At 40.7% G+C, this 23,285-nt stretch overlaps 1 protein-coding gene across 1 annotated transcript in view; it reads right to left on the bottom strand.

Annotated features, from left to right (window-relative positions):
- Lonrf2 (LON peptidase N-terminal domain and ring finger 2) overlaps nucleotides 1–13,872 on the bottom strand; it is a 38,431-nt gene extending 24,559 nt beyond the window's left edge. Inside the window, exons 1-2 of the mRNA XM_071601264.1 lie at nucleotides 13,203–13,872; nucleotides 3,723–3,841 (exon numbers count right to left, since the gene is read on the bottom strand). Coding sequence (XP_071457365.1) covers nucleotides 3,723–3,841; nucleotides 13,203–13,872 — 789 coding nt within the window. The remainder of the gene's footprint in view (nucleotides 1–3,722; nucleotides 3,842–13,202) is intronic.
- Between the last annotated feature and the right edge of the window lie 9,413 nt (nucleotides 13,873–23,285).

Raw genomic sequence — 23,285 nt, 5'->3', positions numbered from 1 at the left:
TTTTTTGCTGTGCCCTCTGCACCTCTCACATGCATGCACAATTTAGCTGTGAGTCATATTTATATTTTGAATCTATCTCACTTGCACAGTTGTTTTGCTAAGAAAATTTCCCCCTTTCCTCCTTTTCCCCTGTTCCACCAGGCATTTCCAGATGAAGTACTGACCTTGAAGTCCCCAGAACTCTGATAGTTTTAGGTGGTAATGTTCAGAGCTTGTCCACTGTTGTCTTCTAGCTGCAGCTACAGCCGAAAAGCCAAAAAGCCATGAAATCACAATTTCTTATCCCTTCCATACTCAAAAGTCTTTGAGACTCAATTCTCCTGCTGTTTGGATACTTTACAATATTCTTTTTTTTTTCCAGTCCAATTTTTATAATTTTTCTCTCTTCTGTGCTCACATGACGTCTTCATTTTTTTGTGGTTCCCAGAAGTAGGTAAATCATCCTTTCCCTCTACTGTCATTTTATGTGGGTCCCTTGGGAGGGAAAACAATAAGGGATGCACATCCATGGCCGCCTCTTCATCCTTATCCCTGCACCAAAACGTCTAAGACACTAGTGGCAACTAACGGCCACCAAGAGTCTGTTTTCAGGTTCCTATCCACCTGGCTTCTTTCTCCACTGTCTGAATACCATGACTGTGCGGACGGTGACCCATCCTACCTCCAGCATCAACCGTGCCTAACACCCCGTAACTGTCCACTCATTACATCACAAGTCTGAGTTCTCTGGGAGAACAGCCATTTCAAAAGCGACGACAAGGGGCCGGGGTTGTGGCTCAAGTGGTAGCGCACTCGCCTAGCATGCATGAGGCACTGGGTTCGATCCTCAGCACCACATAAAAATAAAATAAAGATATTTAAAAAAAAAAAAGGAGCCATGAGGAATATTTTGGACAACAGATTGTTGAGAGCCACAGCCGAAGGGGCCCCAGCAAACTTCCAGCTGCCAGCTGATAATTGGCTCTCAGCGGCCCAGCAAACTTCCAGCTGCCAGCTGATTGGCTCCTCTGCAGTGATGCTCATTGGGCTATTTCCCCGCCCTTTCAGACCACGGAGCTGCTCATTGGGGGACTTTTTTTGGCTCCGCCCACATGACCCAGCAAATCGGCCTCAAGAGCAGGAGGAGTGGGGGAGGTGGAGAGGCTTGTGGGAAGCCAGTGGTGGCAGTTGGGCTCTGAGGGAATTCCTGAAGAGCTCCTGTGGTGTGGTGTGTGTGTTCTAAAAATAAAGTTCGTCTCTTTTGACAAGTGGCTCCTGAATTGTGCCCAGCCAGACTGTGGCAACAGGTCGTGGGCTTCATCCCTGGTCTCTCTGGGATCTCACAGATGCACCAGAGGCCAGTTACAATTCATTTATGGAACTTTTTAGCCCTTGAAAGTTTACCGATTATTATATTTTTCCTTTCATAAGAATGGATTCAGCTTTTGTAGAGTCTGAATCTTACATAATTTGTAAAGTTTTTTTTTTTTCAGTTATATATGGACACAATATCTTTATTTATTTTTATGTGGTGCTGAGGATCAAAGCCGGTACCTCACATATGCGAGGCAAGTGCTCTGCCACTGAGCCACAACCCCAGCGCCTTTAAGGTTTTTTTAAGGAGAGGTATAAAATTATGAATCCGATGTTGCTGAAGCCCCTCTGAGACCATATACAAGTAAATGGCCTGACTCAAGTATCAGAAGTTTCTAAATCTGTTCATTCTACTTATCAAAGTTTCTTTGAGAATAATCCTCTTACATACACAAGGAACTTCACAGCGAAATGTTCATACACACACACATCACCTCAATCAATATGTACATTCTTGATACCTTGTATCAATAAATACTTATAAAGTGAATGAATGAGTTTTTCAATAAATTTAGGTAAGGTTTAATTTAAGGTCTTATAGCCTTTTTGCCTGGTAAAATCAAACCGATCATGTGCCTATTATCTATTTCTGCAAGTGGGCAAATGTTTTCTGGCTCAGGCTTATCCAGTTACTCCAAAAAGCCTTGAATCGTTACCCATGAATATTAGCCATGACTGGCTGTGTGGAAGGGTTTTACTTGAATGAGCACCCTCCTGTAACATTTCCCCCAGCTGGAAGCGGGAAGGTGGTTCTAAAAGTTTTCCATCTAATCTTAATCATGCTTGGTCAACTTATTCTTCCCCTCAATCCACTTCCTTGCTGTTGGCTACTCGATTACCACCACTTCAACTAACCTTCCATATCACTCCCGTAATCCTCAGTTATAACAACACACTTTGGAACAAAATTCTATCATTTTTTGTTTTAAAATGATTTGTTAGGATACGTTTTTTCTGAAGCTGTTATCCACCATGCACTGATGAAGAACTGAGGTCTACAGATTTGCAATAAACCCTGAAGATCTGGCCATAGTCTCAAACATTAAATATTCATCGGCTGCCTCCCTTAAAGTTTCACTTAGCCATGAAACTTTGCAGTAACTAACTCTCTCTCTTGCAGGAGACACACTGCCAAGTTTTTAGCTCAAAGAACAATACTGTGGGGGAAAACTACCTTCAGAGGTCAATGCAGGTCTATTGTCAGGAATACTCAGAATTCATAATTAAGATTCGGTCATTACTTACAGAAATTGCCTCAGAAGAATAGTAGTGGAAAGAGACCAGGGAGATGTTAGTCAAAGAATACAAAATTTCAGCTAGGAGATTGTTCAAAAGAGATTTAGTATAACACAGTGACTATAATTATTAACATGTTTCACCCTTGAAAATTCCTGAGAAAACAGATTTTAGGTATTCTCACTACAAAAAATAATGTCGGGTAATGCATGCATTAATTTTGCCTGAGCTAGCCATTTTACAATGTATTTTTCAGAAGAACATGTTATGCCATGAGTATATACAATTTTCATCTGTTAAAATAAATTTTAAAATAGTAGATCAAGAGAAGGAAAAAGAGAAAAAGCATCAGAAATAAGAGTAGAAAATGTTCTTAGGAAAGCAAGCAAGCAACAAAATAGGTTTCTAGGCTTAATCCAATGAACATTTGCTCTCATCCTTGGGCTCATCCCAAAGCCCAACTTTACTCTCAATTTAATCTAAAACATTTTGTTTTAAAGGATTTTGGCAAACAGGAAAGGAAGAAGAGAGGAGAGGTAGGTAAGATGGATGGATGGATAGACACAACTTGTCTCCTAACTGGGGCTAATATCTCTTTCATGTTTCTAAAGCAAAGATGATTTTAAAAGTAATAGATCAGAAGAATAAATAGTTTTAATTATCAGTTCACAAATAGAGTATGTTATAGGTATTAATTTCATCACAAGCTCTTTTAAACTTTAAATTTTCTCATAGGGGTTCAAATTTCAAAGATCCACGAAAAAAAGACAAAGACTAAAATTAGTCCAGAAAGCACACAAAATGTTACGTCTTTCACTAACACCATTGATACGCTCATACGTATATTAGGGACTGTAATTTTAAATAATTTTATTATTTGGCTTCATAAATTTAAGTACAATTTAAGCTATCACTATTCGATTAGCAAAGTTCATTTTGTGTCATCAAAGGAAGAAATCTCATGCCTTTCCATCAAAAAACACAAAGACTAAAATTAGTCCAAAAAGCACACAAAACGTTAGTTCTTTCACTAACACCACTGATATGCTCACACATATATTAGGGACTGCAATTTTAAATAGTTCTTCTTCGTTCACAATTCATCATCTCCAAAGCCAACCAAGATAAATCACCTTAGTCAAGAGAGGTTCCTTCTGACAAACTGTCCCAGAATCCTGCAGGGCCTGCTCATAGTTCCTCATGGTTAAATGCAAATCTGCTCGCAGCAGCAATAATGAGGTATCATCAGGAGCTGGAAGACAGGAGGAATACAAATGAGTGAAAAGGACTGAAAACAAATAATCCTTCAGTCATCAAAAATGTTAAATCACAAAAGCAGCATAAAGACAAAATAAGAATAATTCCTCTCTCCGGTCCTATTTAGAATTTAATGGTTTGATGAGTATTAATTTACAGAACTTCTCTCAGGAAAACAGTAACAAGACGTCAAAACACACCCCCCCCCCCCCCGCCAAAAAAAAAAACAACCCAGACTAATGATGAGTATTCCTGCACACACACTACATCATCTCCAGTAAGAGACCCAAGGACCAGTGAATCATATATATATATATTTTTTTTTTGTATAAGGGATTGAACTCAGGGACACTCAACCACTGATCCACATCCCCAGCCCTGTTTTGTATTTTATTTAGAGACAGGGTCTCACTGAGTTGCTGAGGCTGCTCTGAACTCATGATCCTCCTGCCTCAGCCTCCTGAGCCGCTGGGATGACAGTCGTGCACTGCTGCTGCAGCTTGAGCATCCCTATCCCACATCCAATATGCTTTGAAATCTCAAACGTTCTGAGCACTGACATGATACTCAAGAGTTTTGTATTTTGCAGTATTTCAGGCTTCAGATTTCTGGATTAGGGATGCTCAAGCAGTGAAGTCCATGCACATATTCCCAAATCCAAATCTGAAACCCTATGGACCCAAGCATTTTGGATAAGAGCTACTCAGCCTATAGTAATTAGGTATTTTATTTTTTTAACTATATATTTTTTAGTTGTAGTTGGACACAATACCTTTGCTTTATTTATTTATTTATATGTGGTCCCGAGGATCGAACCCAGGGCCCCGCACATGCTAGGTGAGCACTCTACCGCTGAGCCACAATCCCAACCCATAATTAAATATTTTAAATGGAGATCTAAGACAACTTTCCTTGAAGTAGACAAGAAAATTCCTGCTTACGGAACAGAAAGGTAAGACCTAATTTGTTTTCTTACGTAACCTGTATGGACAGAAATTTACCCACATAACTGTACCTACGTCCAGCCCTCCTAAATTTGTTTTCTTAAGAGGAAAAAGGAGGGGCTGGAGATATAGCTCAGTTGGTAGAGTGCTTGTCTTGCGTGCACAAGGCCCTGGGTTCGAATCCCAGCACTACAAAGAAAGGAGAAAGGAGAACAAAAGCTTTCCTTCCCTAGATTCTGCATATAGAAGATACTGCAGCCGCCTTCCATGCCGCTGGCCTTGGCTCACGCCACAAGTCCACTCAGGATCACTGTGACAGGGCCACACCTGTGCCTGTCAGTTGATCGATGGATATTCTAGTCACCTAAAATGTGTTCTCATCTCTCTACCTAACACACATCCTCAGTGTGCTCCAAATAGTTGACCTTGACCTTTTATCACACTTCCCACTTGGATCTCCCCAACTGCTAGTATGCCTTCTTTCAGTTTATGTAGGTAAGCGAGCACATGTGTGTAAAAAAATCTTGTGCAAGAAGATGGCCCACCAAGACACAGTGAGCAACAAATATTAATAAATGTGTTATCGCCACATGTGTGCAATACGGAGAAGGTGTGGCAAGAAAAAAAAGGGAGATGGGGAAGGGACTGGCAGGAGTCAGATAATAAAATGTAAATTATTTTTTTTTAAAAACACATTTCTTGGTATAGCTAACTGGCTGGAGCAGAAGTCAGCAACTTTTTTTTTTTTTCTGTAAAAGGCCAGATGATAAACATTTGAGGCTGTAGGACAAGAGAAAACTGGAGGATATTATGCAGGTACTTGTTTAACAAAAGAGAAAACAAAATTTTCAGAGTTAATTGATGAAATTCAACATACAATAATATGTTTTGGTAATGTAGGTCTCCTGATGAGAAGAACAGTATCCCTTGTGGAGGAATAACATATTACTCAACTAAGGTTCATGGTTTGTATTCCCCATCATCAAAAGCAAGTGAAAATGTTCACCTGCTAATTATAATTCATGATGAGATTTTATGTGTTTTGACTTTGAAAATGCACAAAGGAACCACGAAATACACAAACATATGATTTTAAATTGAACATTTCTGTTGTCTGGAAGCCATTATAAAATTCTGTAAGATTCTTCTCAGGATTTTTGTCACAGTAGCATGTCATTACTCACTGAAGATAATAACATCATTTCCAACCAAAAGATTAGGTAAAAGTTCCCCAACTGTAATTAAAGGAATTTGATATACAATTCTTCTTTGGAGATTTTGGAAATCTTTAAAAAAAAAAAATGCTACTCTAACTGTAGTTTGATCTTGGGAAACCTGCTGGGGATCTGTGCAGATAGCTAAAGTCTCTTACTAGCTCTAACATCTGCCAACGGATTCTCCTGAATTCTAACTAGGTGGGTCATATGCAAATGATAAACTTTGATTATTCTATTTTAATATGTACAATCCTTATTTTATTTTACTCTCATGTTGCAATAATAGTGATAATGAACCCCACCCCACCCCATTCTTTCTCTGTCTCTCTCTGCAATGCTGGGGATCAAACCCAGGGCCTTGTGCATTTTTTTCACTGATTTTTAAAATAACATGTCTAATTTGTGTGTGTGTGTGTGTGTGTGTGTGTGTGTGTAGGGGAGGTACTAAGGATTGAACTCAGAAATGTTTTACTACTAAGCTGCACCCCCAGACCTTTTTATTTTTTATGTTGAGACAGAGTCTTGCTAATTTGCTGAGGCTTGCCTCAAACTTGCCATCCTCATGCCTCAGACTCCCTAGTAGCTGGGATTACAGGCATGTACCACCGTGCTCTTCTTTTTTGATGTTTTCCATAAGCTTCTGAGAGAGAATACTAGTCAAGCTAGGTAAGTAGCTAAGCCCACAGCTTTTAGCCTGAGCTATTCCTAGTTTTCCAGAAGGGTTTTCTAACAAGAGGGTATTGAATTCTACAGATGGTCTTTCAGCATCTGATACATGTATATAGCATTATTTCCTTTGATCTATTGTAGTGAATTACAATGAAAGGTTTGTCTAATATTGAATTATCCTTATATTTCTAAAATACACTGCCAGACTTGAATACTAAGAAATTTAGTTTAGGATTTCAGCATCTATGCACATATGAACTGCTATGCTATAAACTTTTTCCTGTCTATTATCAAGATTATACCAACCTCATCAAATGAGATGGAACTCTTCCTATATATTTCTAGGATCTTAAATAAATTTGCCAATCAACCTTTAAAAGACTGTGAGAGCTTTCTGGGCCTCTGTGCCCTTTTAGCAGGAGAAAATCCCTGGGTAACAGTTCAGTGTGTTTTAGGTTATTGGTCCATGTCAGCTTTTTACTTCTTCCTGAACCAAATTTGATCATTTACATTTATGTCCTTCTATTTTAAGATCTGTTATAAACTTTTGTACCTGAAATTACTCTGCCTTCCTTTCCTGATGCTATCTGTGTTCCGCTTCCTTCGTCACCACATGTGCCACACAATGGTCTCTTACCGGTCTTTGGCATGAGCCAGTTTCTGACTGGTTAACGAATTCCATTTTTTGTCTCATGATTTTCTTAATCATTCCTCTGTTTGTTTGAGCTTTGTGTTTGCTTAGTCTTAATGAAACATCCTGAGTTAAAAACACCTTTCAATTAGGTAGGTTAGCTTTCTATCACTGTGATAAAACATCTGAGAAAACCAGGGTAAGTGGAAAGATTTATTTTGCTCACAACTTGAAAGGATTTCGGTCATGGTCGGCCAGCTCCATAGCTTTGGGCCTCAGGCAAGGCCAAACATCATGGCGGAAGGTGACGGGTAGAGTAAAGCTGCTTACTTCATGGCAGCCAGGAGGCACAGACAGAGAGAAGGGGCTGGGGACAAGAGACATCTCCCTGGGGCGTATCTACCTACAACCTACTTTCCCAACTGGGCCTCATCTCCTATAGTTTCCAACATCTTCCAATAAAGCCATCAAATTATGGATCTATCAATGGATTGATCCACTGATGAGGTTAGAACTCTCAGGATCCAATCATGGTACGCTCCACCTCTGAATGCTGTGGCCCTGGAGACCATGTCTTCAACATATGAGCCTTTGGAGGACATTCTAGCTCTCATGACAATTTACATTATTTTATTTTCATCATTTCTTTTTAAAGTAATGCAGTTAAGTCTTCTACCTTCACATTCAAAGGCTTGGTTTCTTGAAGTCCAACGTTAATCATATGCCCTTCCCACAGAGTCACCAAACAAATCCAGCCATTTTCTTTGTTGACTTTGGTGACTCATTCATGAAGCCAGCACTGCATAATTTAGTCTCTTAGAACATATAAAATAAGTGCATATACACTTTCTCCCATCCAAGTAAGAACAAGGCCTGACTCTGCTTAGCTTCCAAGACCCGATGAGATCAGGCACATTCGGGTGGTAGAGCTGTAGACCAGCTACATGTTTTCTAAGCCTTAAGCTTCAAACTGAGGGATTTTATTCAGGAGCCACTCAAAAATAAATAGAAGAGGGGAAGCAATTTAAAATTCTTCATGTGGAGAAAGTACACAGCAGAAAAAAATGTACATCGGCACTTGCCAAAGAATTGAGGCAAAATTTCAGAAGGCTCACCCATTAACCCCTCTATGGGGAAGCATCAGAAGAGGACCTCCTGAGACGCTCTGTGAGAGGAGTCTGCATCTGGAGTTCAGAGTTGACCCAAAGCTGTCCTCCTCCAGCTGCAACCAGCACCACTGTGGTACCCGGAGCTGGGGTCCCTGCTATAAACCGTCAAATGTGTGTGCAAGTAGTGAGGAATGAACAGTAGGATGTCATTTAAGAAGAGTTTGATGAAATGACTCCTAAAGCAATAAAGATGGGTAGAGCTCCCCGGGAACAGAAAGATTGGATGGCAACACTCCTCAGAAGCTACTTACTCAAGCTGATACGGGGCTTACTAAGTCAAGCCCTAGCCTTTCCCTTAGCATTTCATGTAGTGCAGCGCTGGTGGAAATAAAACCCTTCAACTTAATTTCTTCAGATGAAGGCATACTGATTTTGCCTGGAAAAATATGTCCGGCTGGATCAAAAAACTCAGACTGACTTTTTTTTTCTTTCACTATTTAAAAAACGCTATTCCATTATCTTCTGGTTTCAATAATCTTGGAGGAAAGTCAGCTATAAATCTTACAATGGCTTGAAGGACATGTGCTGGTTTTTCTAACAGCTTTTAAGTTTCTCTTTGATTTTCAGTAACTTCGCTATAATAGATGTATTTGGTTTTTGTTTTGGGGTCTGTGTATGTGTGTGTGTGTGTGTGTGTATACAAATGCATACTTGTGTTTATCCTGCTGGACTGACTGAGCTTCTTGACTCACTGACATAAAGTTTTTCATCAGTATTGGAAAATTCCCAGCTATTTTTTTCTTCAAGTATTTCTATTGGGAGCGCGCGCGCGCGCTCTCTCTCTCTCCCTCCCCTTCTGGGGTTCCAGTTTTCATGGTTTGTCTTTGTCCCATTATATTTCTGCTCTATTTTATTCTTTTTCTGTTATGATTCAGTCTAGAATTTTCTATTGACTTGTTTCTGAGTTTTTCTTATGCCAACTTCTGATGGGTGCAGTCGATCTTTTTAACTCCTCTAAGTAATTCCCACCCTCAGATGTTGTACTGTGCAGTTCTAGAATACCCATATGATCTTTTGTATAGCCAATTAGGTACTAAATTATCCTTTCATACCTTTATTTATCTGTTCTCTTTAACATATGTATTTGTTATTCTGAATTCCATTTACGACTTATTGGCTCCCAAGTAGTCACATGGCTCCAAATAACCTCAGGTGGTGAAGCCGGAATTAGACAGGCAGTCAGTAGAGATAGGTAAATCGAGTCAGGTCGGATCAAGGAGGCCAATTTTGAGTGAGTCTGGGAAGTTGGAGACTGTCCCCTGAGGGATTGAGAGGTTAATGCCTTCAGAGCCCTTCCTCCACCCTTATCAAGAACCTGCCCTTGCTCCTACCTGTTGCCAAGGTAACCTGTACCAGGAATAGCCCTTCCCTACAGGGAGCTATAAGGTAGTTAATGTGTCCTTGGCTGCTCCATCCTGCCCTTCCCCTTCAGCCCACCTGTTTCCCACCTTTGGGCCACCGAGCATTCCTGGGCCTAGTCACATAGGCAGGAAGGAGAAAGATAAGGGGGGAAAGGCAGGAGAACAAGGAAGCCTAGGAATATAAAAAGGGCAGAACACCTCGCTTCTGGGGATACCATGATGCCAGCTATGGTCCCCTTCTCCCTCGCGGGAGAAATCTATATTACCCTTTTAAATAAACCCTGCTTTGTCTGCTGGCCTTGGCCTGCTTCTCTAATGCTCAAACTTCAGCATGAGGGGAAGCAGGGCTCGTCATCCATAACCAGCATGTATCAGTGGGCCAGGACACTCAATCCTACGTTGTCTGGGGAAGGTGTGAAGAGCTACTTGGAGAACAAAATAAATGATACATTTGGTCACGACATGTAATGTGTCAAAGCCTAGGTCTATTCACTTCTCTTCTGCTTCCAAATATCTGTGAACTTTTTTATTATATCAAAACCTCTGGGGCTGGGGTTGTGGCTCAGCGGCAGAGCGCTCGCCTAGCATGTGTAAGGTCCTGGGTTCCATCCTCAGCACCACATAAAAATAAATGAAGATATTGTGTCCAACTGAAAAATAAATATTTAAAAAAAAACCCTCTACTTGAGGCTAATTTATCATTAATTGAAGTATTTTCCTGTGATTTTTTCTTGTAGTGCTGAGGATGAAAAACATAGCTTCATGTATGCTAAACTGGCACTCCACCACTGAGCCACACCCCCTCCACTTTTCCACACAATTTTAAACTTCGAAAGCTTTTTTTTTTTTTTTTTTTAAATCTTTGGAAAACTAATACTGAATATACTCAATAATTAAGCTGTCATAGGAATTGACTAAAATAGTGTAAAACTTTAAATTGTGGTCTAATATATACATGGAAAAAGCTTTAAAACATAAGTACATACTTTCACGAACACACCTGTGAATCCATTCCCTAGGTCAAGAAACAGAACACCACCTCTTCCCAGGGGCAGGTCCCTCTCATGATGGCTTTCACTCATTTTTTTTTTTTTTTTAAGGGGCAGGTAATTGAGGATTGAACTCAGGAGCATGTGACCACTGAGCCACATCCCCAGCCCTATTTTGTATTTTATTTAGTGACAGGGTCTCACTGAGTTGCTTAGCACCTCACTTTTGCTGAGGCTGGCTTTGAACTCACGATCCTCCTGCCTCAGCCTCCCAAGACACTGGGATTACAGGCGTGTGCCATTGGGCCTGGCTTCAGTCAATCTTTCTTTTGATCCATCAGAGATAACCACTGTCCTTACTTCCAATACCCTCTAGTAATTTTGCCTGTTTGGACTTAAAGTAAATAGAATCACACAGTAAAAACACTTTTGAGTCTAGTTTCTTTCACTTAACATTATGTTTGTGAGATTCATCCACACTGTAGTTTGTAACAGTAGTTGGTTTTTCTTTCTGCACAGTATTCCGTGAAGACATAATATATTTAACCGTTCTGACCTCATTGGACATTTGGTTTATTTATACATTAAGAGTATTTTTAACAATGATATGCACTGTTTTACATTCGTGTATAGTCTTTTGGTGCATATATTCATGCACCCCTTTTAAATTGTTTGGTCAAAGGTCTTATTTAACATTTGTAGATACTAAACAATTTTCCAGGGGTATAATCTGTAGTCTCACCAGCACCGCAGGAGAGCTCTCATTTTTCCACCTGTTCTTCAACTTTTAAAACCAGATAAAGGGCTGGAAGTGAAAATTTAGGGACTGAATTGAGGAGCAAAGTGAATAAAACAAATATAATCTTTATTTTATATAGAAGACACATAAATAATATTTTGGATATACAGTTAAAATAAATTTCATTTGTTTTTATTACCCTTATAACAGAGCAACCAGAAATTTTTAAATTATTTGTGTGGCTTATACTATAGTCTATTGATAATGCTGCTCTACACCATAAATGCATAAATAAGATAGCTGAAAACCTGAAAATATACAATCTGTTAAAGTGTGGACATATTGGTTACAGAAATTAAACAGAATATTTGTTATGTAAGACAAATTAACCCATTCAGTTCCATGTTTTCAATTCTTCCAATATTTTAATGAAATTGACATAGATGTATTAAAATAGGTTGAAAAATTATAATCTGGAGCTTATATATCTGACATGTATATATATTTTGTATAATATATGTGTATATTTTCAAATGCTCTAATTATTCGCCTATTTTCTCAAAAGGCTAAAACATTTATTTCAAATAAATGGTTCATTTGTTGCTCAATTTTTTAAAGTAGGTGTCCCACATCTGGAATGATAGGACTTAACAGGTTAACTGCTCTATTCTTGCAGAGAATCCCCCAATTTAGATATTGCTACCTATCACCTGTTCACTAAATCAGAACTTGTTCTACAAGATGACTGAACTTCACCTTGTAGTGTGTCTTCTAAAAGAGTAAACCTTAACCCCGGGTTTAAAATAAGAGCCATACTCACACACAGATTCTTCCAGTAACAAAAGATTAGCCACATCCCCATAGCTAATGATTTAAATGATTTGCAACCCTTTTATAAAACCAGAAAATGAACCTCCACACATGGCCCAACACAACTGCCCACAGAGCAAGCATACTCATTCAAAGTCAAATACAATGGCAGAATCTGGTCTTCCTTTAAATTATGTATTGGTAACAGGTGGTGGTTGGGAGGGGCAAGACCACGATGCTGGTCATAGACCAGATAAATGAATGGATGAAGGATTAAGAACCTCCACTGTCAGTATTATCTGAAGCTAAGTACGTCAGAACAACAAATCTATTGGCCTTTGACCCAGAAAGGAGGGTAGAGCCAGAGGCACAGGAGATACTGAAGTGGGAGGGGTTCCTTCCCGGATACACCAGCAGAAACCCCAAAGCAAATCCTGCCCCAGGACAAGGCACTGGGCTCTGGCTCTCCAGTGGACCAATTACTGGCATTTTCCTGCAGGAGGACAAAACACGTTGTCATCCTTCCCCTGGTCAACAGCTGAGAAGGGGCTGAAAGGCCCTTTCAAGGTCCTACCCAGCTGCCCAGGGAGGCCTGGGAAAACTTCCCCAGGTCCTGGAAAAGGCACAGCCAGTGGGGCGCTTCTGAGAGTGGTCACCCCGGCTGCAGGGTGTGGCCGCTAACACCCAACTACCTTTAGAAATCAAAGCGCTCCTCCCAACCCTGAACAAAGCTCTCCAAAACCCTAGACCACAGGCCACCTCCCGCGCTGTCGCTCAGCGCCCGACAGGTGTGCGAACCGGAGGGCCCGCCCCCGCGGCTGACTCACCCAGATCCAGGGCCTGGTCGCACCTGAGCAGAGCGGCCTCGGGCTGCTGCTGGCGCTGCAGGGTCCGCGCCTGGCTGGCCAGCTTGCGCAGCAGGCACTCGGAGGGGAAGCACTTCTCCAGCACGCAGCTCAGCACCACGTTGACGCGCCGCGCCTGCGGCCGCGCGGGCCCACACTCCACGCAGCGCTTGCAGACCGTGAGCCCGCACGGCAGGGTCACCGGCTTGTGCAGCAGCCTTCGGCAGCGCGGGCAGCCGAGCAGGTCGCGGGGCGCGATGGGCGTCGAGGACTGCTGTCCCTCGCCTTGCGCCTCGGTCGCGCGGCCCGGGGGAGACTGCCGCCACTCGCGCTGGCCCAGGGCGCGCGCTAGGCCACCCGCCAGCTCCCCCAGCTCCTCAGGCCGCATCGCCCCGAGCCTCGCTGCTCCGCGGAACGCGCCCAGGGCCTCGGGGAGGCGGCCGGCGCGGGCCAGCGCGTTGCCCAGCCGCAGGCACAGGCCGCGGTCCGGCTGCGCCAGGCCGGCCAGCATGGAACGGAAGAGCTCGGCTGCCGTCTCGTACTCTCCCGCGCGGAAGGCCTTGTCGCCCTTCTCTAACTGCTGGGCGAAGGGCTCCCCGCAGTCGCAGCGGGGACACTTGGGGGGCGGCGGCGGCACCGGCTCGGGGCTCATAGCCGCGGGTCTTCGGTGACGCTAACCCAGAGGGAAGACTCGCAGCAGGAAGGATGCTCGGCTGCCCGGAGCAGGGCGGCAGGAGCGCGGCCGCCGTCTTCGCCACCAGCCAGTCGCGTCTGGGGGCGGCGCGCTAGGAGCCGAGGCGACCACGCGCGGGGGCGGGCGCAAGGCTGGGCCGAGGGGCCAGCGCGGCGTGGGCGGCCGGACCGCGCGGGGCCGGGACCCCGCAGGGTGGAGGCGGGACGGGCGCTGCGAGCGCGGCCGAAGCCTCTGCCCACGCGAGCGCCCCCCGCGTCCCACCGCCTTACGTAAGCCAGGTCACTGTGGGAACCTCGCTCCGCGTCAGCTGCTCCTCCCAAGCCTCTCCCTGCTCGCCCCGGGGCGGCCCCGCGCGTATGCGCGCGCCCCCACTTCCCGCCGTGGAGCCGCTGGGCGCGCGCCTGGCAGGTACGCGCCGGGGGCTTCCAGCTCGGGCGCAGAGCCCGCCAGCCTGCCTGTCCCCGAGGGAGGCCTGGCCGCCAGGCAACCTGTGGCTCTGCTCGAGAGAGGGCGGAAGAAGTGACCAGGACTGGGAACGCTTTGATTCAGGGAACTGTCTTCCTTACCTGGGGAGCCCAAGGGGGGCTCCCTGAACGCCACTCTGCATTTAATCGAGACGTTCTAGAACTCGGATTTTAATGTAGGGTATGAGAAAATACCAAACTAGGTAGGGGGAGGACAAGGGACTTGAGAAATACACAATCATATTGTGCCCTTGATTAGGAAGCAGAAAGAGTATTTAAAAATGTCTCCTGCAACGGAGTCCCGCAGTCGGAATTGCAGGGAGGAAGGAGTGGAAGGCTGCGTTGATGTACAAACAACGATTAAATTAAAATCTTTCTGTGCTTATTAACCAGCCTTTAGAATGATCATGATATAGCCTGCACTTCTTTACCTATTGCGTCCCCTCCCACACACATCCGTTTTATTCTATATTTTGGAATGCAGTAAAATACATCACCGTACTCAGAAACCGTAGCTGTTCATTATTTCAAGAAGAAATTTATTTTAAATTCGTGATGCTTTTTCTAAATATAAAACTGCTGGCTAAAGGAAATATAGATGACCCTGATCACATTTAGGGAGAGAGGAAATGCCTCAGTAAGCAAGGAGAGAACATTTTGGACTAATTTCTAAAAAGGAAAAAGAGCTTTGGCCAACCCTCTGTGGTCCTATAGTGAAGCAACAAAGTACAGAGCAAATGCTCTCCCTTTTCCATAAACGATTCTCTTCCTCCTGCTGTCTATTTAGTTTCACTGATAAGTCGTAACCAAAGTAGATTTTTGGTCTGTTTCTCATTGGTGAATTATTCCAACTTCCTTTTTCAATCTCTCTGGCTTTTTTCCTGCAGTCTGTGTAACAATTCACTTGTATTTGAAAGTTGTTGACACAAATTTCACAACCAAACTACCAAGAAAGGGTGGTGCCTTCAGAGGAGTTAAACTTGCTGCAAAAAAAAGACAGTATACCAAAGATGATTAAACCTATAATCTTAGAACCTATTTTTCTTATTTTAGACATTTTTTTTTTTTTTAGAAAATAGAGATGGAAGCTTGCTGGAGTTATGGGTATTAAGAGTAAGAAGTTTTTGAAGCAAAAATATTAATGTGAGATTTATAACATTAGTGCAATGTGTTACAAAATAGCATAAAGACCAGAAGAGGAGAAATGCAAGAATATGGTCATGGTTCTAATACTGTGTGTGAAGAGGTATAATATCACCCTAAGGAAGATTGTGTGAAGCTAAAGATGTATACTCTAACCCCTAAAGCAACCACTGAGGAACACAAATCAGCTTCATCAAAGTCCCACCATGGGGATAAGATGAAATTATTCAAAAGAAAACAATCCAAAAGGAAGCAAAAGAGATAGATAATACTAATAGAAAACCAATAACAAAATGTGAGATTTAAATCCAATGTTATCAATTAATGCTAAAATAATAGTCTAAATGCCATAGTTAAAAGGCAAAATTTTTCAAATTACATTTAAGAAACATGGTGGCCACCAAAACAAAAGAAAAAGAAAAACATTTTAAATATGATGAACACATGAGTTAAATGTAAAAGGCAGCTGTGACCAAAATAAAGCTGGAGTGATTACATTGATTTCTGATATTGTAGATTTCATAGCCCAGAATATTTATAGTGAGAAAATTGATTCAGAGAACATAATACTCCTAAATATGTGTGCACCTAATAACAGGGCTTCAAAATATTGTAGCAAAAACGGGTAGGACTGTAAGATAAAATAGATATGTTCACCCTGATGATTAGGGATTTCAGTGCCCCTCTCCCCACAACCAGTATAACAAGCAAAGGGGAAATTAAGGATATAGAAGATTCAAATAATGCTACCACTCAACCTGATTGACAGTTAGAGAGCACCTCACCCAACTGCAGCAGAGTGTAGTTCTTTTCAAGTGTCCATGGAACATGTTCCAATACAGAACATATTTGAGCCATAAAACAAATCTCACTAAATTTAAAAGCATTTAGAGTCAAGCTATAGTAAGTATATATCTTTCCTAGCTGGATTGAAAATAGGAATTAGTAATAAATTAATATACTATAGAAAATCCTCAAATATTTGGAAACTAACATATCTCAAAGTAGTCCCTGGAACACATTCTATTTCTGTATAATAGAAATAAGCATAAATTGAAATGAAAATTACATCATTACAATATATAATATGCAAAAAACCTTGAGAAAAACATGAATGTGTAAGACCTGAACACTTAAAACCTATAAAATAAAACTAAGAGAAATTGAAGAAGATAAACAAATGGAGAAAGATACTGTTCAAGGATCAGAAGACTCATTATTAGGATGTCAATTCTCAGTTGAGAATGTCAATTCTCAACTGTACCTCAATCAAAATCTCAGCATGCCTTTTCATATATAGGCAAAAGCTGATCCTAAAATTCATGTGAAGATGACCAAAATACCTAAAACAACTTTGAGAAAAGAACAAAGAAGAGCCTTCATGTCTCATTAATTAAAGCTACAGTAATCATGGTAGTGTGGTTTCAATATCAATGAACAGGTAGAACTATGTGATAAGGATGTATTCCCAAAACAGATCCACACACAATTATGGGTTCCTGGTTTTCAGCAAACACTGTTCAGTGGGTAAAAGACAGTCTTTTCAACAAATGATGCCAGAATTATTGACTATCCATATGCAAAGAAGAAGAACAGGAAGATAAGAACAAGAATTACCCTTACTTTGACCTATACTCAGCAAAACAAAATTTAACTCAAAAAGGATGACTGACCTAAGTGTAAATCATTGCACTTATAGGCTAGGGAAATAGAAGAGAATTTTTGTTACCTTGGTTCTTAGATATGATGGCAAAGCAAGATATAAAAAAGGGGAATTAAAAAAAAAGCAAGGGAGCCCCTTACATTGGGAACCCGTCTGACACTCACAGTGGATCTTCAGTGTTTGTACAAAGTTGGCCTGATGTTCACTAGTTGGTAACTAGTTAATAACTAGTTAATATTATTCTTTTGGACATAAAGAACGTCACAGATCACCAACATCAAAGTCACTCTGAAAATGTGATAAAGTAAGATAAAAATGGGGTCACTGTGCAACCCTCAAAACATCAAACATCCCTCTTTCAGAAATGAGTGATTGCTATCTCCATACCAATTATAGCTCCCTCGAAGCTCTAGTTTACATTCCTTATAAACAAGAACTGTGGAGACACCTAGTCACAGAATTTCACTTGCTTTCTGACAGCACCCAAAGTGAATTCCTAATTCCTTAAATATTTCCCAAAATTACCCAACGAAAGCCCAAATCCCCCAAAAGATGCCTTCTAACACCCTGTAAAAAACTCTCCATGATTTCTGTGGGAGCATTCTCCCTCACTGCAACAAGGCATTTGTGTGTGTGTGTGTGTGTCTGTCTGTCTGTCTGTCTGTCTGTCTGTCTATCTGTCTCCTGAGAGCACTAGGGCACTAAGGCATTGAAAAATTGATTAGTAAGGTAAGAACGTCTGCTGGCTGAAAGACATTGATAAGATGCTGTACACTTGGAAATTTTTTTTCAAATCATATATTTAATAAAAAATATGTAAAGAAATCTCAGAAGTCAATAATAAAAACACATAACTGAATTTAAAAGTGAGCAAAAGATTTGAACAGTCACTTCATTACAGTAGGCATATTTCGGCAACTAGACACATGAAACGATGTTCAACATCATTAGTCTTTAGGGAAATGCAAATCAAAAGCAAAAATGCTACCACTACACACTTATTCGAGTGTCTGCAATTAAAAAGGCTGACCATATTAAGCTCTAGGCTGGAGAACCTAGAACTCTCCCATATGGCTGGTGGAATGTACAAGGTGCATAACTTGGCAGTTTCTTAAAACATAAGGTGTGTACTTACCATATTACTCAGCCATTCCACTTCTAGGTGTTTATCCAAGAGAAATAAGAGCTTATGGTCATCCAAAGACTTTCCTATGAATGTTCATAGCATCTTTATTTGTTATAGCCCCCAACTGAAGCTAATTCATATGGCTATTAACAGGAGAATGGATGGGTAAATTGTGATATATGTACATAATGGACTCCTACTCAGCAATAAAAGGGAATGGGCTATTGGTCCATGACTCAACGTGGAGGAAATGCAGAGTAATTATGTTCAGGAAAAGAACCCAGACAAGGAAGAGGACATGCATGTAAATTATTCTGCTTATTACAAATGATAGCAAAAAACCATGGTCACGTTGAATGGGAGCATGAGAAAACTTATGGGCGATGCCCACAATTGTCCTCTGGATGGTGGTGATGGTCTCGTGATGAGTCGCATTTCTCACGGTGCCCTCTGAGTTCATGCATTTGTCCTGTTTCAATTACGCCTCAGGGGGGCTGTTTTAAAGCCATACAGATTTGAAAAGAGATGCTTGAAAATCAATTTTTTAAAATATGTAAGATGCATCTGAAACTATAATTTTCAGGAAATTATAGCCTTACATTCGTAAATTAGAGAAGGCTACAAACTGAATGTGCTAAACATCCAACTCAAAAAGTGGAAGGAAGAAGTAACAGAGTAAACCCCGAAAGCAGTAAGAAGACAAAGAGAAGCAACCAGTGATTTGTTCTTACCTTGGTAAGAAAAATGAGTAAAGCAACAAAATGAAACTCTGTAACTCAGATGACAAATCAATTAAAATATATCAGTAATTATAATAAATGTGTAAGACTCAACTTACCAGTTAATGATTGAAGATGACAGATTGTGAAAACATCTAATCCAGCTACATGCTAATTTAAAGAGGCACACTTGAAGTACAAGGACAAGTGTAAGTTAAAAACACAAAGATGAAATATAAGATAAATACTGACAAAAGTAAAGCTAGGGTAGTTGCATCAATAGCAGATAAAATAGATTCTTAAGACAAAAAGCATCATCAGTGACAGAGTCACACCTAGTGATAAACATGTTCAACACACTATGAAGATATTAAATTCTAAGCAGATTTGCAACTAGTAAAGCAGTCTCAAAATACATAAAGAAAAAAAATGAAGGAACTACTTGGATAGTTAAGAGTTGATGAAAGAAAATAGAAGTTTACTTTTTAAAGGATCATTTTTCTTTGTTTTTGAAGAGTCCTTTATTATGGAAGTTTTCAAGCACAACAGGAGTAGAAAGGATAGAAACAACCAGGCTGTAGATATCCATCTCCCAGTCCCAACACCTCCTGGCCCACCTTGTTCTCCACTTTTCTGTTCCCCTGCAATTTCCAACAACAGACTGACATCATAATTAACATTCATCTGTTAATGATTTGGCACAAATCCCCAAAGGGTAAGGAATTCTTTAAAAAAAGAAACTACCATGCTTTTCTTTACACTTGAAAAATAATTAACCAGAATCACTTGATATCACCAAACAGTCCGACAGTCCGTCTGTTCATAGTTCTGATTGTCATTTCCTTCTCATTAGAAACTTGCTTTTAAAACAACAGATACCTCTGATGTTGGCCCTTCAGGTGTGTCTTATAAAGTAACCCTTGGAGACAGTGACACTACAAACACACAGACTCAGTGGAGAACAGAGGTTAATGGAAAAATGCATCAAAGATCTTCCTTTAAAGGTCCTATGAATCTGAGGCAAAGAAAGTAACACAATTGCCATCTCCCAAGGACTTGTAACAAGGTATTCAAGAACTGGCTAGCACTATGGAAAACCAACCCACAGAATAGGAAGGAAGGAAGGAAGGAAGGAAGGAAGGAAGGAAGGAAGGAAGGAAGGAAGGAAGGAAGGAGCAAATTGATTTTATTGCAAGTTGATGAATGCATGGGTAGGATGAATATAAAATTCTTTTTGGATAGATTGAACTTGAAGGTGATATGGAGACTCTCTTCTTGTAGCATCATTGCCAACAAACACAATGATGTGGCTCTGAATGGTCACAGCACTAGGAGGATTGCCTAGGAAGGATTTATATTTTAAGTGTTCTGGATTTGAGGTTTCATATGCACACCTGTTCTCATGGTAAAGCTGCTTTGACAGGAAAACATCCTTGGAGCTGTCACACAGATTGAGGAGTTTGAGCCAGAATATAAAATAATGCCCTGCAGCTTGCTATCAAAAATGTCAGCTCCACCAAAGGGTCCTTGGTGACATAGTGAAAATCATAAAACGTGTCAAAGTCAAGATTATTGTCTTTATTTGGTGCAACCATGACAGCAATCATAAAGAACCAGTGTTATTGGCTGTTGAGATGCTCAAGGGGAAAATCCTAATACTGGAAGTGCATAGTTATTAGTTAATGCTCATTAGTGTTAGAAACAAGTGGATCCCAGTTTTTAAATATGTAAATTAGATAACCAGACTTGTTTATTTGTCTTGTCCCTTTGTAGTTTTAATGATTTTTTTTTTTTTTTTTTTTTTTGCTTCCACTCAAAGAAGAAATCCAACAGGTTTTTCAATGCAGAGAGGTTAAGGGGAAAAAAAAAAAAAGTTCAGGCATAGAGAAGCCCTGTGTCTACAGATGACGACATGTTCTGCAAATTAACCACCATGATAAATTATTTAGGTGATGTCCAGAAGTTGTGCATTTGTAAAAAGTTATCATCACTTTTTCTACTCATTTGACCCAGTGCTTTGAATTTTCTTTTCTTTTTTCTTTTTTTTCCTTTTTGTAATGCTGGGGATCAAACCTAAGACCTGACACATACTAGGTAAGAGCTATACCCCTGAGCCACATGCCCAACCCTAAATTTAATTTCTCTTCTAAAGAATTTCATATGGAGAAATTCATAGATCAGGAATAATATCTTCTATCAAAAGGTGATTTAACTTTAGTTATAACTTTTCAGGTAAAATTGTTAAGACTTGTGACTGATAAGGACTAAAGATTAATTTTGAAAACAATATAGTAACACTTGCCTCATTTTGGGAAAAGATCAATATTAGTATCCCCAATTCATTGAAACTCTCAAAAAATTTTTTTGAAATTTTAAATTAAAAAAAAATTAATCCTTTTATTTAGGCATGGTGGCACACACCTGTAATCCCAGTGACTTGGAAGGCTGAGGCAGGAGGATTGCAGTTTGAGGCTAGCCTCAGCGACTTAGAAAAAACTAATCTCAAAAAAAAAAAAAAAATTAAAAGGTTGGGGGACATAACTCAGTGGTAAAGCACACCTGAGTTCAATCTCCAGTACAAAAAAAAGAAAAAACTTTTTTTTAATTAAAAAAATGTTTTAAATTAAAACTCTCACTAATATTCTTCTGTGGGATGGTTTCTCTACTCCTAATGTTATTAAGATAAAATATAGAGTAAAACAAACACTATCTCCTGTAAATACATTATTGGCAATCTAATTTAGATTAAATTAATTAACAAGCAAAAACCAAGCTCTAAAGAGTTTACAAATTAATACACATGGCATATAAGGGTGCACATGGGCATTTCATATGGAGAATCGTGATTTTACTCATGACATTTAGTTAATTATAATTGACCAAAAGTTACAAGCATATAATTACCTGTATGCATGCATACATTTCAATGAAAGTGCACAGTTTCTAATTCTTTTCTAATGTTATGCTTTGTGCTGATTGTATTTATTGAAGCATAATCTTATGTTGACTTTACTAACAGAATTTGTGGAGTCTATTAATAAAAATCAGCTTGTATATATGTATTATCAATTATTTCATTTTTCTGGTGATTTGTTTCAGTGTGTAAATGTTTGTCTGTAGTGAATTGGAAATTAAAGGTAGTTGGACACACACAAACTTACAGAAATCCCCCCTCCCACCCCCCTAGTTTGAAATGCCCATTCTCTCCATGCAGATCTGTGCAGTGGAGGGGTCCATGCTCTATCCTTTCCTTTCCCTCCCAATGCTCCTGGGATATTTGGTCATTCATTCATTCAGTCTGTCACTGGTGGGTCCTAAGGGAAAGGTAGGTGAGTTAAACCCCAACCTGGGCTCTGCGAGGCATCAGGGAGCAGAACCCGCAGGAGTGGTAAACTGTTGGGTGACTCTCCAGTCCCAGTTTTATGACTTCCCGTGTCTGCTCAAAGGACCCATTGGTACTGGGGCATGCGGTGGTCAGAAGGGACTCTGACCGTGACCTTCCTTCCTTCAGCTTTGGCAAGAAGGGCTTGTCCCATGAAAACATTTCACTGCTGAACGGCTGGCCACCTGCTCTCCAATGCCTCTTCTTCAAACCACCAAATGTCAAACTTTTTACGTCCACTCTCTGAAAGGGGCTAGATGATGGTTGGCTTGCAGTGAAGTATCATTATTAATAAGGCCTAATTCTAGAGGCTATTCATAATTTAAAAGTGAAGCCAGCTCTGTGGGCCTGTAATCCCAGCAGCTCTGGAGACTGAGGCAGGAGGATGGTGAGTTCAAAGCCAGCCTCAGCAAAAGCAAGGCACTAAGCAACTCAGTGAGACCCTGTCTCTAAAGAAAATACAAAATAGGGCTGGGGATGGGGCTCAGTGGTCAAGGGCCCCTGAATTCCATCCTTGGTATCCCCTTCCCCAAAATGAAGTCAGCTGACCCAAATAAAATTGTGCTGTCCCAGTATTTAGAAACCTATTTGTCACGGAGCTGCTGCAGTCCGGCCTTATTAGGGATAGAGGCACACACCTTGGAGCCCCTACCCACACTCACCCTGCCTTATTCATAACAAAACTCAGAAGTAACAAGGCCAAACTCTGTATTTGGTTGTAGAATCAGTATATGCTGGTAGTGGTTGAAGACCCTCAAACATGCAAGCCTGACCCAGTTAACTTTGGGGGCTGAAAATCGGAACAAATCAGCTTTGCTAAACTTTTTAAATAGTTCAAGGTGTAGATGAGATAAAGTGTCCTCTGCACGGTGGC

This window comes from Marmota flaviventris, chromosome 14 (genome assembly GCF_047511675.1).
Source record: "Marmota flaviventris isolate mMarFla1 chromosome 14, mMarFla1.hap1, whole genome shotgun sequence".
Taxonomy (NCBI): Eukaryota; Metazoa; Chordata; class Mammalia; order Rodentia; family Sciuridae; genus Marmota; species Marmota flaviventris.
This window is presented reverse-complemented; position numbering and strand designations above follow the sequence as displayed.